The sequence below is a fragment of the Acipenser ruthenus genome, chromosome 1 (genome assembly GCF_902713425.1).
Source record: "Acipenser ruthenus chromosome 1, fAciRut3.2 maternal haplotype, whole genome shotgun sequence".
NCBI lineage: Eukaryota > Metazoa > Chordata > Actinopteri > Acipenseriformes > Acipenseridae > Acipenser > Acipenser ruthenus.
Window position 1 is genome coordinate 45,128,564 of NC_081189.1, and position 14,692 is coordinate 45,143,255.

The 14,692-nt window shown below is 37.6% G+C and overlaps 2 protein-coding genes across 3 annotated transcripts in view; one reads left to right on the forward strand and one right to left on the reverse strand.

Moving 5' to 3' along the window:
• c1h9orf85 (chromosome 1 C9orf85 homolog) overlaps positions 1–10,393 on the reverse strand; it is a 37,646-nt gene extending 27,253 nt beyond the window's left edge. Inside the window, exon 1 of the mRNA XM_034034514.3 lies at positions 10,170–10,393. Within this exon, the coding sequence (XP_033890405.1) occupies positions 10,170–10,271 (102 nt within the window). The 5' untranslated portion in view covers positions 10,272–10,393. The remainder of the gene's footprint in view (positions 1–10,169) is intronic.
• Positions 10,394–10,651: 258 nt separating this feature from the next.
• Positions 10,652–14,692, forward strand: part of abhd17b (abhydrolase domain containing 17B, depalmitoylase) — a 39,702-nt gene continuing 35,661 nt past the window's right edge. Inside the window, exons 1-2 of one of the 2 annotated variants that reach the window (XM_034034394.3) lie at positions 10,652–11,112; positions 11,460–11,538. The gene's annotated coding sequence lies outside the window, so the exon portion shown is untranslated. The remainder of the gene's footprint in view (positions 11,113–11,459; positions 11,539–14,692) is intronic. The other variant, XM_034034392.3, reaches the window with a different exon arrangement.

A 14,692-nucleotide genomic window follows, 5' to 3' on the forward strand; every position in this document is an offset into this window, starting at 1 on the left:
ACGGCAAGTAACCTAACGTTCAGTGAAGTTCAATCTTGTCTCCGTGTCGCATACATTACACGCACCAAACTAAAGAACATGCTGTTACAACCAACCCATTGAAGAGTATTGAGAGCTGAAACATGTATTTTAAGCAAACCAATTTCTCACATAAAAGGAATAATCAACAATGTTTCACAGGATTATTATTATTTTTTGGCTGTTACGCAAACTGAAAACACAGCGTAACGGCCCGAATACAGCGTCATTTTTCCAGATAACATAATGGCATGTTACGCTCAACAGCGCTGGCGAGAACACTTAATCGCACGGTTATTTTGCTGCAGTGTAATAGATTACCGTGAATGTGCATGGCTGCATCCCTTTCCCATTCTGTGTGTCCCGTGAACGCAAGACAAAATATTTTTCTGTCCAATGGATTTATTTTGCGTCTGATGGAAAATTTGGCGTTAACACAACCTCTGTTAAATGTTCCATAATTTTCATTGATTTAAGAACGCCCAAACACACCTTTAAACTGAAGTGACATCAGGGTGTTAATTCAGCCACTTCATTCAAAGCACTTGGATTTCACTTTTCATTTTTGCATCACGTTATTATAACAATTCAGGACGCACTTCAACATTATTATTATTATAATAATAATAATAATAATAATAATAATAATAATAATAATAATAATAATAATAATTATTAATTTCTTAGCAGACACCCTTATCCAGGGCGACTTACAATTGTTACAAGATATCACATTACACATTATACAGATATCACCATTTTTTTTACATACAATTACCCATTTATACAGTTGTTTTTTTTACTGGAGCCATCTAGGTAAAGTACCTTGCTCAAGGATACAGCAGCAGTGTCCTCCACCTGGGATTGAACCCACGACCCTCCGGTCAAGAGTCCAGAGCCCTAACCACTACTCCACACTGCTGCAATATATATAAATAATTTTTGTGCCAGTTTACATGTTTTTATTTAATACGGAGACAAAACTTGAATTTAACTACTTGTAGCATGTGTCCACTTTGTTTTTGTCCGCATGGATATTCACAACCAAAGGGGAAAGGGTGAGTTTCTAATTTGATTGGCCACAGTGCAAAAAGCAAAACACACGCATCACATCCATAACGCTGGACTTTGGGTTGTACTATTAAAATATTAAAAACCTGATAGATTAATTAATATGATTTTGGGGAGCAGAAAAGTCTCTTACAAAATTACATTAAATGTTCTGGGTGCAGGTCCCACAAATTAGACTTTTGAGAACATGTAAAGTGACCCAGAAATGCTTGTCCATTTCTGTCACATCCATAACGAGTTTTTTGGGCAACAAAAAAAAGAGACTTTGAACCATGGAATTTTAACAGGACACAGTTTAAAGAGCACTTCATCTAAATAGTCTATACCGCTTCTTTAATTAATTAAAAGAGCCCTTTATGTATGGTAACAAAGTTACATTTTGTGTGTAAATGTCACACTCATAAACGCTGCAATTGCCCAAATACAGATCTACTAGAAACCAAACCCCGAACCCCAGACTATGAGTAAACAAACAGACTGCTGTTAGCACTGTATTCAGCAGGTGGTAATTTGTATTAATATTTACTGCAGAAGTTTATTCATTCTGAATTGGCAGGTTTGGCTGCTGTTGTCATTGTGAGGAGGCCAATTTTAAAAGCCACGTAACACCCTCCAGAAGTGCATTCAATAGGCAGAGCGCCCCAGGGACTTTTCCTATTGAACGATGCACATGTCACGAGTGCTTCTTAACGGTAGCGAGTCAAGCTCAGAGCTGTCTCGCTGGAGGTTCAAAATGGCCGATTTATATGACTAAGACATGTACAATGAGCAGGGATCCTAGTTTTCCGCAATAAAATAATTATTCTCAAATAAAGTAAATGAATCTGCGTTATTCTGCAATAATAAAAGGCTAAAATTGAGTCGTTGTGTAACAGTTAACACAACAGGAAGTATTGGTACACTTTCAAATTCGAGTTACAAGCTGAATTGGCATCAATCAATCATATAAACAAACGTACCATTTTACTTTAAACATTAAATATGTCTGTGTAGTAATTTAAAGTTTATCTCAAGTTAGTCTTTATCACTTGGATGGCTATTGCCAAACTCATCGACCCGATCTTGAAGTGATTTTTTCTATCGTTTTCGGCATCTTTAAACAACTTGAGTAGTAAAAACGCACCGGATACTGAAGTAAACTGCAGCTACGTTTCAGCATGAACGCGAGTGACACTGACCGTGCGCCTTGTTCAACCTTGACCTCTGTACACCAGAAGCAGTTATTGAACAAGTATATTTTTTTCAATTTAAAGCAAAATTGCCTGTGTTGATGATTATATATCAAGTGTGTAAGTGTATTGATTTGGTTACCAAACAGCCAGACAGCATAGAAAATCTGTGTTTTTCCACAGCAAACGGATTCCTAGGATCCCTGTTTAAGTAATATTTTTGCTGTCTTTGGCTTTTATAAACAGACTATGGTTTTTTTTTGATGATTGTATTAGAAAATATAATGACAAATAAGACTTGCGTCTCAAGACGCAAAATCAAAAAAGTGTCAGTAACTTCACATTACAAAAATACCGTACAGTAATTACATTTAAAAAATATATATGCAAATTGCAAAACTTGCTTAAAGCAACTGTTTTAATACAGAGATTTCTTGCCTGCTATTGAAAAACTGCTTGCTCCTAAAGCCCGGAACACACTGCCCAATGCGACCGTCATATCTCAATGAAGACGATCGCATCACAAAAAAATCTTTGCCAGCGGGCATCACACACTGCCCGACTGAAATCGCAGGAAGGGACGCACAATTATTATTATTTTTTCTGATGTTTGACCTGCCCTGGATGCATTAAGTACAGCGGCAATAGGGCAAATCAACGACAATAGGAGAAAACATAAGGCTATGACAGTAGACAATAATACCTACAATTTTGGCTAGAAGGCATAGTGATCGTAAAAACCACATGAGACATGCATATATTCTCACCAATACACACACAAGGTACTCTATTGGTTAATATCTGTGCCGATATCTTTTGAAAACAAGCCCCGACAGCCCCATAATCATTGTACTTAACTGTTAGACAAAATATTTACATAATAGTTAACTGCTGCTACAAACCAATGGAACCTTGTGTGTGTGTGTGTGTGTAATTTATATATTATATTTTATATATATATATATATATATATATTATACACACATACACACACATACATGGCCTTAACTAACTAGGAGGACACAGAGGTTGTGTCCTTGGTTGTTTTTTTTTTTGGTAAATTCTGGTAAAGTACAGAAGGCTCCTTAATTTTCTCTGTTGGTTTGCTGTGTAACATAGATTTGGAGGTTGAATAGTAAATACCAAGCAGTCATATAAATACTGCCAGCTATAGCATGAAACCTAAGATTGACCTTGGTAGAATGTCAGCTCTGGTTACGACGCTGTGTGTGTGTGTCATTATATATATATATATTATATATATATATATATATATATATATATATATATATATATATATAATCTATACACACACACACACACAAGTAAGAGATAGCTATATAGATAGAGAGAGAATGCATGCATGTCTGTCTCCAGTAATATGACTTAACGCGGTGTGCTCACTGGTTGCTGACTTTGAAACTTGCGAGTGGGTGTGACACACTAGCTGATGAGTGTGAATCACATCGCAAAATATTAAACACGTTTAAACTTTGCAATCGGATGATTCTGTAAAATCCCACTGCAAAACATAACACATTGCCCGATGCGACTGAAAAATAGCGTCTAAACCAATGCAATGTATGTTCAAAAGTTAACATTTCCTTATATAGAATGAAAACTGTATTCTAGACACCCCTATTAGGTACAGTTTTGCTCACTTTTTTTTTTCTACTCTTGGGCTGGTCATGTTTTTTTTTTGATTGTGCAGAGGCATAGGAAAAGAAATGGCAGAAAGAGGAGGATGAAAAGCGAAATCTCTTTGGAAATATTCTGTATTTGAGGGCAAGGAAAGCAAAAAGGTGAAATGCCAAAAGTGCAAGAAAATTCATGAACATAATCAAACCACATCTCCTGAAACATCTGAAAATTTACCACAAGGAAAACATTGGGCAGGATCCACAGGTACCGGTATGTTTATTTTTGTTTACATTTAAATGTGTAACATTGCTTCCCTTATTACTGCTACTACGTAGTATTAGTAATGATACCTTTATATTTGCAAATGATATATATTCAATCATACAACATTTGCTCAATTTTGAGGGTAATTTAGTTTATTTACATACTTCTATTCATACTTTCTTTGTTTTAGAGTGTTGAATATGATGGTGATTAATAACAACGACTATTATTATATGCAGTAGCAGTGATTACGATATAATGATTTCACTCACGGTCGGAAATACACATATCTGATGCGCATACGCAAGAATACGAAATAGCATCAGCTACTCAGCTATTCTTTTCTTCCGTGCCATACATGCCTAGAGTTAATAATTGACCAGTTTCAAAAAAACTACCGTAAGGGACAAAGTGACAGCTACTTTTGTTTTGTTTTATTTATTTATTTTTCAGTTATGTTTTAACACCATAACGTGCCAAAGGTGACAAAGTGACAGCCTTTTTGGTTGTTTGGTTTTATTTGTGCCCCCCCCCCCCCCCAATTTTGTTTTATTTTCACTTTTCTTAAATTAAAAAGCAGACCAAATTGTAAATAGTTCTATGATGCAATAAATATTGTTTACACAGCAGTATGTGGGTGTTTCTTTATCTTGTATTTATTGGAATCGGAATCAACAGGAATGGTTTTGGGAATCGACTCCAAAAACGTTGTCATAGTGTTACCCTTTGTTTCACTGGAGCAGACAGAGTCATGTGACATTGACCAGTGCGCTGACTGAATAGGATTGCTTTAGTTGTCAGGACGTTGTCAGGGGTGTTACACGGGGCAATCCTGGGAAGATTTGGTCGCAAGCAATATAGTTGCTACTAGTAAATTGCCTAGAGTAGACAGTTGCCGCTAGAGCTGCTGACAAGCTTTTGAGATCAATAATTATGAACAACAAAAAATAATTGCAAAATTATTTTCATTCTCCCTTGATACTAGTAAACTTCCAGACTTTTTCAAGACTTTCATAACAGAGACATGGTTTTTAAAGCGTTTAAGTCCCGGAAATCACTTAGGCATTTTTCCACACTTTCCACACACACACATACATTATTGTTAACACCTACTGTTTTGTAACAACTGAGCAAATATAACTTACTATCTCTAAAATTTAAGTTACTTAAATACAAATTCTGTCGTTTTTTTATATATATATAAAATTTAGTAGTTGCCAATTATTTTTATTATTTTCTCCCAATTTGGAATGGCCAGTTATTTTATTATGCTCAGCTCACCTCTACCACCCCTGCGCTGACTCGGGAGGGCGAAGACGAACAGACACTGTCCTCCGAAGCATGGGCCGTCAGCCGACCGCTTTTTTTCACACTGCGGACGCACCATGCAGCCACCCAAGAGCTACAGCGTCGGAGGACAACGCAGCTCTCGGGCAGCTTCCAGTAAAAGCACTTGCGTAGACTGCCGGATGCGCCCTATAGTCCGGACGTCGCGAGTTCGAGTCCAGGCTATTCCTTTGCCGACCGAGGACAGGAGTTCCCAGGGGGCGGTGTCATGCCAAATTTGTCCCCCCCTGAGTCATGTGACATGTCAGCGTTCTGTTGCTATGCGCGTCACTGCTTTTGCTCCACAGATCTTGACACTGACAGTTGGAGTTCGTTGGCGCCGTCATACAATTGTAATCAAATAATTTATCTTTTTACAATACAAATTTGTAATACTGTGTTTTTTCCCCCTCAAAAAACTACATTTATCAATCGATATGGATCACTTGAGAGCGGTATATCGCTACCTCAGCACAGGTGAGTATCCTGAAAAAACCACCAAAGAGAAGAGGGGTATCAGAAAGAAAGCCAGTACATTCGTTTTGAAAGGTAAAAAAAATAGAGAAATATTGAAAATTAATATTAATACATTATAAGTTATTGAAGCCGTCCTGTATTTCTGAAGATGTACATAGATATTTAAATAAATGATAAACGTGTTATATATATATATATATATAATATGAAAGAAAAGGTTTAAAAGATTAAAACATCTCTCTATATATAACTAATAGCAGAAATGTGAGTACCAGAAAACAGAATTTGTATTAAAGAAGAATATATAAATATATATAAATTATGTAACTTAAGTGTCTTACAAATGACCATTATAAAGGGCAGAGACAGTTTTCCACATGTCAGTATTGTCAGTGGTTCTAATTCTTTTGAATAGGTTTTAGCTCATTCTTTTTAAAAACATTCATTTAAAAATCTCCACTCATTGAAGTATTTACTGTAGTATTATCTTTCCTTTTGTTTTATCTGTCAGGTAAGTACCTGTGTGTCCCTGAGAAGACTGGAGAGTGTCTCTGTAGGGTTGTGACTGATTAAGAGAATACTGCCATTCTCAATGAAAGGGGAGGGGGGGGGGGGGGTGGCAGAATTAGGAGTCATTTGTTTTATTGTGTTGGACAGCAGACGTGGAGGGGTGATGAGGAGATGGACCACAGCCAGGCTCTGATACGTAGACAGTACCCACAGGTGGGAGGTTTGTATGCTGTCACCAGCCTGACACAGCTGACTTCCTTCAGCTCACCGGCTCAGGGATTTGTACAGATTCTTAATGTGTCTGGCAATCACTGGGTCACGGTAAGTAACATAGGCTATGAGGAAGGTACTTTAAATGTGTTTGACTCTTTGGGAATTAATAATAACCATGATTTCCATTCCCAGGTCGTATCACTGCTGCAGTACAGTGGAAAGACAGTTTGGATCGGGTGGCCACATGTACAGCAGCAGCAGGGATGTAGTGACTGTGGACTGTTTACCATCGCAAACAGCCTCACACTCTGCATGGGTGGAGATCCAGGTAAGTTATGTTATGATTAAAAGCAAATGCGTAATCATCTTTTTTCTTGTTTTGTAGATGGATCTCTTACTCCTTTCCCGAGCTGTGAGAGAAACCCCCTCCCGAGATACATTTCTGTGATGTGGAGACCATACAGGATTGCACTGGAGCTGTGGTGAATGGTTCCATGGCCAGTGTGAAGATCTACAGCCAGATGACCTCATAAGTATGGAGGAGTATATGTGCTCCATTTGCAGAGTTACACACATGGGTAAGCATGGTAAGTAAAGGCGTAACAGGTTTATTTTGTTTTTTTACTGTATATGTTTTTTTGTACATATTATACTAACACTCCAATGTGGTAATGCCTGTCAAGCAACATTACCATAACTTACAGCTATTTACATGTGTATTGTTAATAAGACTCATTGTCTTCAGTGTTTATTTTTCATGAGCGCACAAACTACTTATTTTGAAGAATTTATTTTTTTCAGCAGACCCTGATTCTGTATTGATACCTTTTTATTTGGAGAAATATTGCAGATGCTTTTGCACTTTCATTTTTAATTGGTATGGTAGTCTTAGTTTCTGAGCTACTGAATTACTGCCTGACTTGAGTATTTCCAGGGCAGAGATATCAAAAGTAAACTGGATATCAGTTCTAACACCCACCTTGTTTAATGTAGTTATATTGAACCAGCTGGGGAGGGGATGATTCACTGTATTGAAGTGAAATTGTGCCAAATAAGGTGGGTGTAACATGATATAAAAGTACAGTAGATGTAATTCTGAAGTAATAAACAACTTCACATTTTACGTGTACATGTTTCAGACATTAATGCTTCAATTTCAAATTCAATTTCCATTCTTATTTACTGATATTAGACAATTACATACTATAAAAGTTAAGAGTATGAAATGTCCATATGATTTACTGATAACACGTCACTATAAATTGGTAATGTCATTTTTAGACAGGCATCCTCTTTAAAGTCCTTTTTTTGTGGGTTATGTGAGAAGGCATTTTAAAGTTCTGTTAAACCTGCTCCTAACACCCCTCTCCATAGGTCAGGACCTTGACGTGGTGAGGGGGCTTTTTACCAAAGCTGACCTGCAGTATAGTGGGGTTTTTTTTCACTAATGCTTACACATTAAGTCTTGGATAGCATGTTACAATGGAAAATATGCAATCTGATCATGTACTTGTTTTATTGTGAAGAATACAGAAAAAGTTTGCTACATTTTTCAACATGTGCCTTTTTTGTGAATGTCTTTCTGGTTTGGACAACTACATCTGATACACAACTCACTAAAATGATTGAGTGCAGATTTCTGCTCGCCATGCAGTGCTCTGTTAAGGGTTCCCCAGCACTAAGACTGGACAACTCGGATCTACATTGACTTCTACTCTAGCATTTACACAAATCTGACATCCTGTATGCTTCATTAGTTAAGAGCCTGAATTATACACACTAAAGTCAGGGAGAACATGTAGTGATTAACAATCATATTGCTTCTAGTTCCAAATTTGTACTTTTGAGTGTTTGAAGTTATGGAAGAAACATTCTTATTTTATAGCATATGATATAATTTGGCTTCATACATATTTAACAAATGCATATACAGTATTACCGATAACAAAGGAACAACAACCAATCTGCAGACCTGCTTTGAGAAATGACAGGCTCCATTCCTGGATGATGCCAATGATCTGACAAACAGTGTAGGAAGTGGTAACATATACAATGAGGGTGTATTACTTCATTTTTTAATGACAAGTTATATGGTTAAACTAAGAGAAATGTGTTTGCAGATTTAGTGCAAGACCATGCATGAATAATGCTAAAGATTAAATTTTTTGACCTGTTCATCACGTGAAGAGCAATCAAATAAAATACAACCATTTATGATACAAAAAACATTGTTAAATATTAATAATAAATATAATACGAATAAATGTAAAAAAAAACACGCAAACGTAATTCAGTAAGTAAAACAAGAACAATCAAATACAACCATTTATGATACAAAAAAACACTGATACAAAAAAATAAATACAATACAAATAAATGCCAATAAAAAAGCAAACGTAACTTTCAGTAAGTAAAATGCCAATGTTTTACCCTATCCTCTCCGCATCACGAAACCTAATCGTCACGTGACTCGTACGCTAATATGTCACATGACTCAGGGGAGGGGACAAATTTGGCAGCGGCACTCAATTGGCCGAGCGTCGCCCGGGGGGAGGGAGGGTTAGGTCGGCCAGGGTGTCCTCAGCTCACCGCGTACCAGCGACCCCTGTAGTCTGGCCGGGCGTCTGCGGGCTTGCCTGTAAGCTGCCCGAGAGCTCCGTTGTCCTCCGACGCTGTAGCTCTTGGGTAGCAGCATGGTGAGTCCGCAGTGTGAAAAAAAGCGGTCGGCTGACGGCTCACGCTTCGGAGGTCAGCGTGTGTTCATCTGCTTGTTTAGAACCACCTAGTAGCGGATGTGACGTCACACTAAAGCCGCGCATATACATTTCCCAGTGCTGCTGGGCAATGTCCCGCCTTCCTGACTTGTTTCTATCACCGATTCGTTCTGAATACTTTAAGCCCGCCCCAACTACTGAGTGACAGAACATACCTACATTTCTATTGGAGACTACGTTTGCGAGATTTAAAACGAGATTACAATCACGAATGGAGGCTTATTAACGGGATTTAAAACTGTATTACACGAGTTAAAATACGGAGGATTTAAAACAGAATTGTGACAAAATGTAAAAAAAGCCTACACACAAAAAAAAAAACCCCGAAGAATGTGCCCGTGACCATAGGGATTTCGTTGTGGAAGACATACATATTTTGACAGAAAAAAAGACGCTGAAGCATTTTGGAAAGTAACCGAAAACACTCATTTGATACAGTATATCAAAAACGAAAGAGCCAAACATAACTCGAAAATAGCTAAAAAAAAATAAGCACCGAAAATTACAGTTAATAAAAACCGAAAAACAGAAACCCTATAATTGACAAGTGAAATAAAATATTGCACTGAAAATATAATACGTGTCAACTTCCATCTGTTTATCTACAGACTAATTAAACAAGCAACCAAACATTATCATACTATTAACAGATACATATAATAACTATAATTTTTCAGCAAGTTACCGTAGTATAATCAGCACTCACCTTCAATTGTACAGTTGCTCCGTATTTGTTATTTCTAAACACCGTTGCGTTTTGATGCTTTTGAGGTCGTGAGCGAGACACGTTACCTCTTTGAGAACTCATATTTACTGATGAAAAACAATTACGTTACAAAATGTGACTAAATCAGCGCAGACAGTACAGCCACATGCACGTTTGTCAGGCAACCCGGAAGAAAACCCAGACATGCTCATTATTTCACCGAGTAACACTATAGTTTTTCATTGGTTCCCTTAGTACAATGGTTTGCCAACAGTGAAAATCTGATTGGCTCATATTGTTTTTTTTTTTTGAGAGCGCCCTGAGTGTTGAGCATTACGTCATGCCATTAAAAAGATTCGCCTTACTTCAAAGCGATTGGTCTGTACTCCGACATAGTAATTTCCTATTTGATAATGTCTGTGCCACTCCAGATATCTCTCAACGACGACATCATTCTGCAGTTGTCAACCCAGCTTCCTTTCTATAGGTATTCATTTTTATTGGAGATTTTTTCATGCCGTCATTTTTTTTCTCCTTTCTATTGGTTGAAATTACTTTCAATCTCCTCCATACCCTGGCTTCTTGTCGCCCACTGAAAACAGAACAAGGTAGTAAGAATACGGTACAATAGGTTATTGTCTGTAGCAGGTTGAAGGGATAGAGCGAGTGTGACTGTAGAGGTCGGGTTTAGGTTAACAGGGTTAAAGTCTGTTTGTCACTCTTCAAATTTTTTTAGCCAAGACTCAAGAGAACTGCCGCACATGTTCACGCGATTATTTAATTAGCAGGGCAGAGCCGAGTTTGGTTTTTTTGCAGATCGAGCGAAAGAACGGTGTGTGTGGGGCGAGAACGCCGGGGGTGACTCCAGACATCGTGTGTTTTTGTGATTATTATTATTTGTACCACTTCAACATTCAACATTCAACTGCTGCTGGTCTTCCAGGTTCGTACAACGTTCTTTATTCTTATATTACTTTATTGCTGTATTAGCAAAACACGGGGAATGAGATGTACGGTATTCACAGTAACTGAAAATAATTTTCATTGCTTTCACTCTGGGTATATCCAGACAGTTAGCTACCCTCTTTTTTTGTAATTCTTTTTTTTTGCGTTTACATTTTTACAAAAACAAAGGAGAGAAGAAGCAATACACAAATACAAACACAAAATAAATTAAATAGAGTAAACAACCTAATGTGGGTAATTACGACAAGAAACAGCAGCAGATTCCCACCCACACTAACTTTTCTACACCCTTGTCATTCTATATTTTACACTATTTTTTAACAGGGGATCCACTGTACATTATGAATTACCCCATGCAGTAAGAGGGCGATAAAGAGAACATGATAGAGAGGAAGAGCTGAAGGTGAGCAGAACGAGGAAATAGAAAAGAGAGAATATATATATATATATATATATATATATATATATATATATAATTTTACACACATACACATTTGTTATGTGAGCAACCCTCATTCTGATGATAGAGGGCAGATGCTATGCAATCATGATGCAGTCACATATGACTAGATTGCGGTTTTGGGGTTTCAGTCATACCTACTGTATCTTTTTAGAGCTGTTGGTCTTGGAAGATTTCATGTGGCGGTATATATAGTGTAATACCGGTACCTTTTGAAAATGAAATACAAGCTTTTATAATGTTGAATGACTAGGTTACCATAAATGATCTCATTTTAGACACAAAAATTGAAATGTCGTCACGTAAACCTTGCTTTAACACTTAGTACATTATTGTCGTGGAAACGTGTGACCCGAACACTTGATTTGTATTTTATAATCAGAGGTAAATTGCTTTAATGGCGATAAATCATTGCAAACTGTGTCAGTGTATTTTTGTCAGGGAATATATATATATATATTCACACTGGGCCTTTTGTGGCCAGGCGACCAAGCAAGATAAATTACCACACCACACTCACATTCCCTGTGGTCCATTATATACACAAACTGATTTGGAAATTGCTCTGATGTGATTTGGAAAGAATGCAGTGTATGGGTTTTGTATTTAAACAAAGAGGCAGTGCTACCTTACATTTGAGCCCATCCTAGTAACAGAATCTAAATGTATGCTCAGTCATTACTCATCACCGCATGGACTTGAGTAATGGTGCCCAGGGCCTCCTATTCCTAGGCAGTTCATTTATTTTGAGATTTTTAGCAAAAGGTACCATGAACATTTCTGGAATTAAAACCGCACAATATAACAGCAACAAAAGAAAATTATGAAGCAGTCAAGACCAGATTCTTACTGGGTGGGGGTGGGGGTGGGGATGAAGGAGGGGGAGGGGGAGCGTGTAGTATAGAGGATATAGTGTCGGTGCTGCGTGTCCTAGACTTTTGGCAAACCACATTACATCATTTGTTTTAAGCTTCTGTAAAAGTAGTTAATCCTAATAGTCTAAAATCAGTAGATACTGTGCTAATGAGCTGTGGTTACAAATGCAGCTTTGACTGCAGTTAAAACAAAAACAGCTGTTATAATACTGGGCAAAGATATACACTGTCTTGTTTCCGGTTCTTGAATAAGATCCATAATCTTGGCACATTGATATTGACTGGAGCCATTCCAGGTACAGAACATGCCTTGGGCAGTTAACATTGATCCCTGTGAGCTGCATCTAAGCCATCCATATATCTCCCTCTGTAAAGGATAATTAAAACTACACAAACCTTTTTACATAAAGAAGGCTTTTTATGTTTACATTCTCAGGTACTACAGCGATATCTGATCTTTGTATTCAGAATGGATGGGACTTGGGCAATCGCACCTGCTTACAGTAGCACCTGCTTCTCAAAGGCCATGAAAAACAGACATAAGATATGGCAGTTTTCCTCTGTATATCTGGTTATAACACAAATCCAAAAAAATATTTATATTAAATAAATATTAGGCCTGGTTACAATACAATGCTGAAGCATTTGGCCCTCTGTCATTGCACATTAACTTTATAGTGCACTTGTATTTCTAGGCATTAAATGCATCACAAAAGGTTGACTTATTCATTAAGCTGAAGATTTATCAGATTTGTAGCATTTGAATTAATTGCCATTAAGTGATGAAGTTCTGTGTATTACAATTTTACAAATGAGGGGGTGTTGCTACTGTATGCTTGTATTTGAATAAATGAACACATTTAGGCTGCATTCACACGGGGTCAGTTTCAAATAGTGCTGAGACAAATATCCAAATATTTGAACAAATATCTTTTGACATGTATTCGGATACAAAAATCAGATGTTCGTATTTGCTACAGATGACAAAAATACCTTGCACTTATTTATAATTCAGGCTCTGGGCATAACCCCGCAAAAAAATAAATGTACAGAGAATTTGATTGATTGAATGTGTTTCACGACCAATTAGATACAAAATAAACTTGAGTAGACATTTAAACTGTACAATGTTTTTTCTATAGCCATCAGTTTCCAAGATGGTGGATATTTCCCGGTTGCGTGTTGGATATCTCAGGAAACAAAGCATGTAGAAAGCCCTTTCTGGTATCAAAATATAGGTTTTTGGGGTCAAGAAGTCCAAAAAAGTGTTATATTTTTGTTCGGATTAGTTCTACCAGTTTCAAGATGAACAAAAGACTGAACAAAAACTGTTTTTAACTGAACAATTTTGGAATGACAACATAGCATTGATCCTCCTGGTATCTCTGTTTACTTGTTTTGTAATGACAATAAAGACTGACAGGCTAGGCTTATTTCAAGAGCAATTTTGGCAATTATTTTTCACACTTCCAGAAAACAGAAGATTTTACTATTGATGTTTTGCATTTGCACCATTTTGTGTTGCACATTTTGCACCCGCACAAAGTCACCAAGTCATCCGGTAGTGGCCTGAGACATTTAGATGGCCATAAAAGACCATCCATCTGTAGTCTGTTGAACTTGGCATGGTGTAGTCATGGTCGAACACACTGATCAGATACTTTTCAAAATTTCCAATGTCTCTCTCTGATAGGTTGTCTCCAAATTCTGTCAAATAATTTTCTGGCTGTGCGCTCAGTGCTGTATGCTTGGTTCCAATCTTGCTTAAAACGTTGTCTCCAGTCCCAATGTGAGATTTCACCAAAATGCTGCACAGCGCAGGTCCAAGCTTGGCTAGGAGGTGGTGCAGCAGGAAATAGCGACGTTTCTCCCCAGTCCCGAATCTAACCCAGATTCTTTTAAGCCTTTCATTTCGAGGGTGCATGTGTACCTTAGCATCAGCACCACCACTTCGGTGTCATTTGACAGGATGACAACACACTGGGCACCATGTCCAACTGCCCAGTTTGCACGGGGAATGATGCGTTGGTCAGCCCCCTCAATCATGGTGCTGAGTTTGTAAACTTCCGTTTTTTCACTGTTCGAGTGCAGCTCTGCAGGGACAACCTTGTCATTGATGACTATTCCACTTGCAATGACTGGGAGGTTTGCCCGAATCTATTCGGTACCTAGTTGTTTCCAAACAAGTTGCTCCAAGTTGGTTTTGTTTGTTGATGATGTCC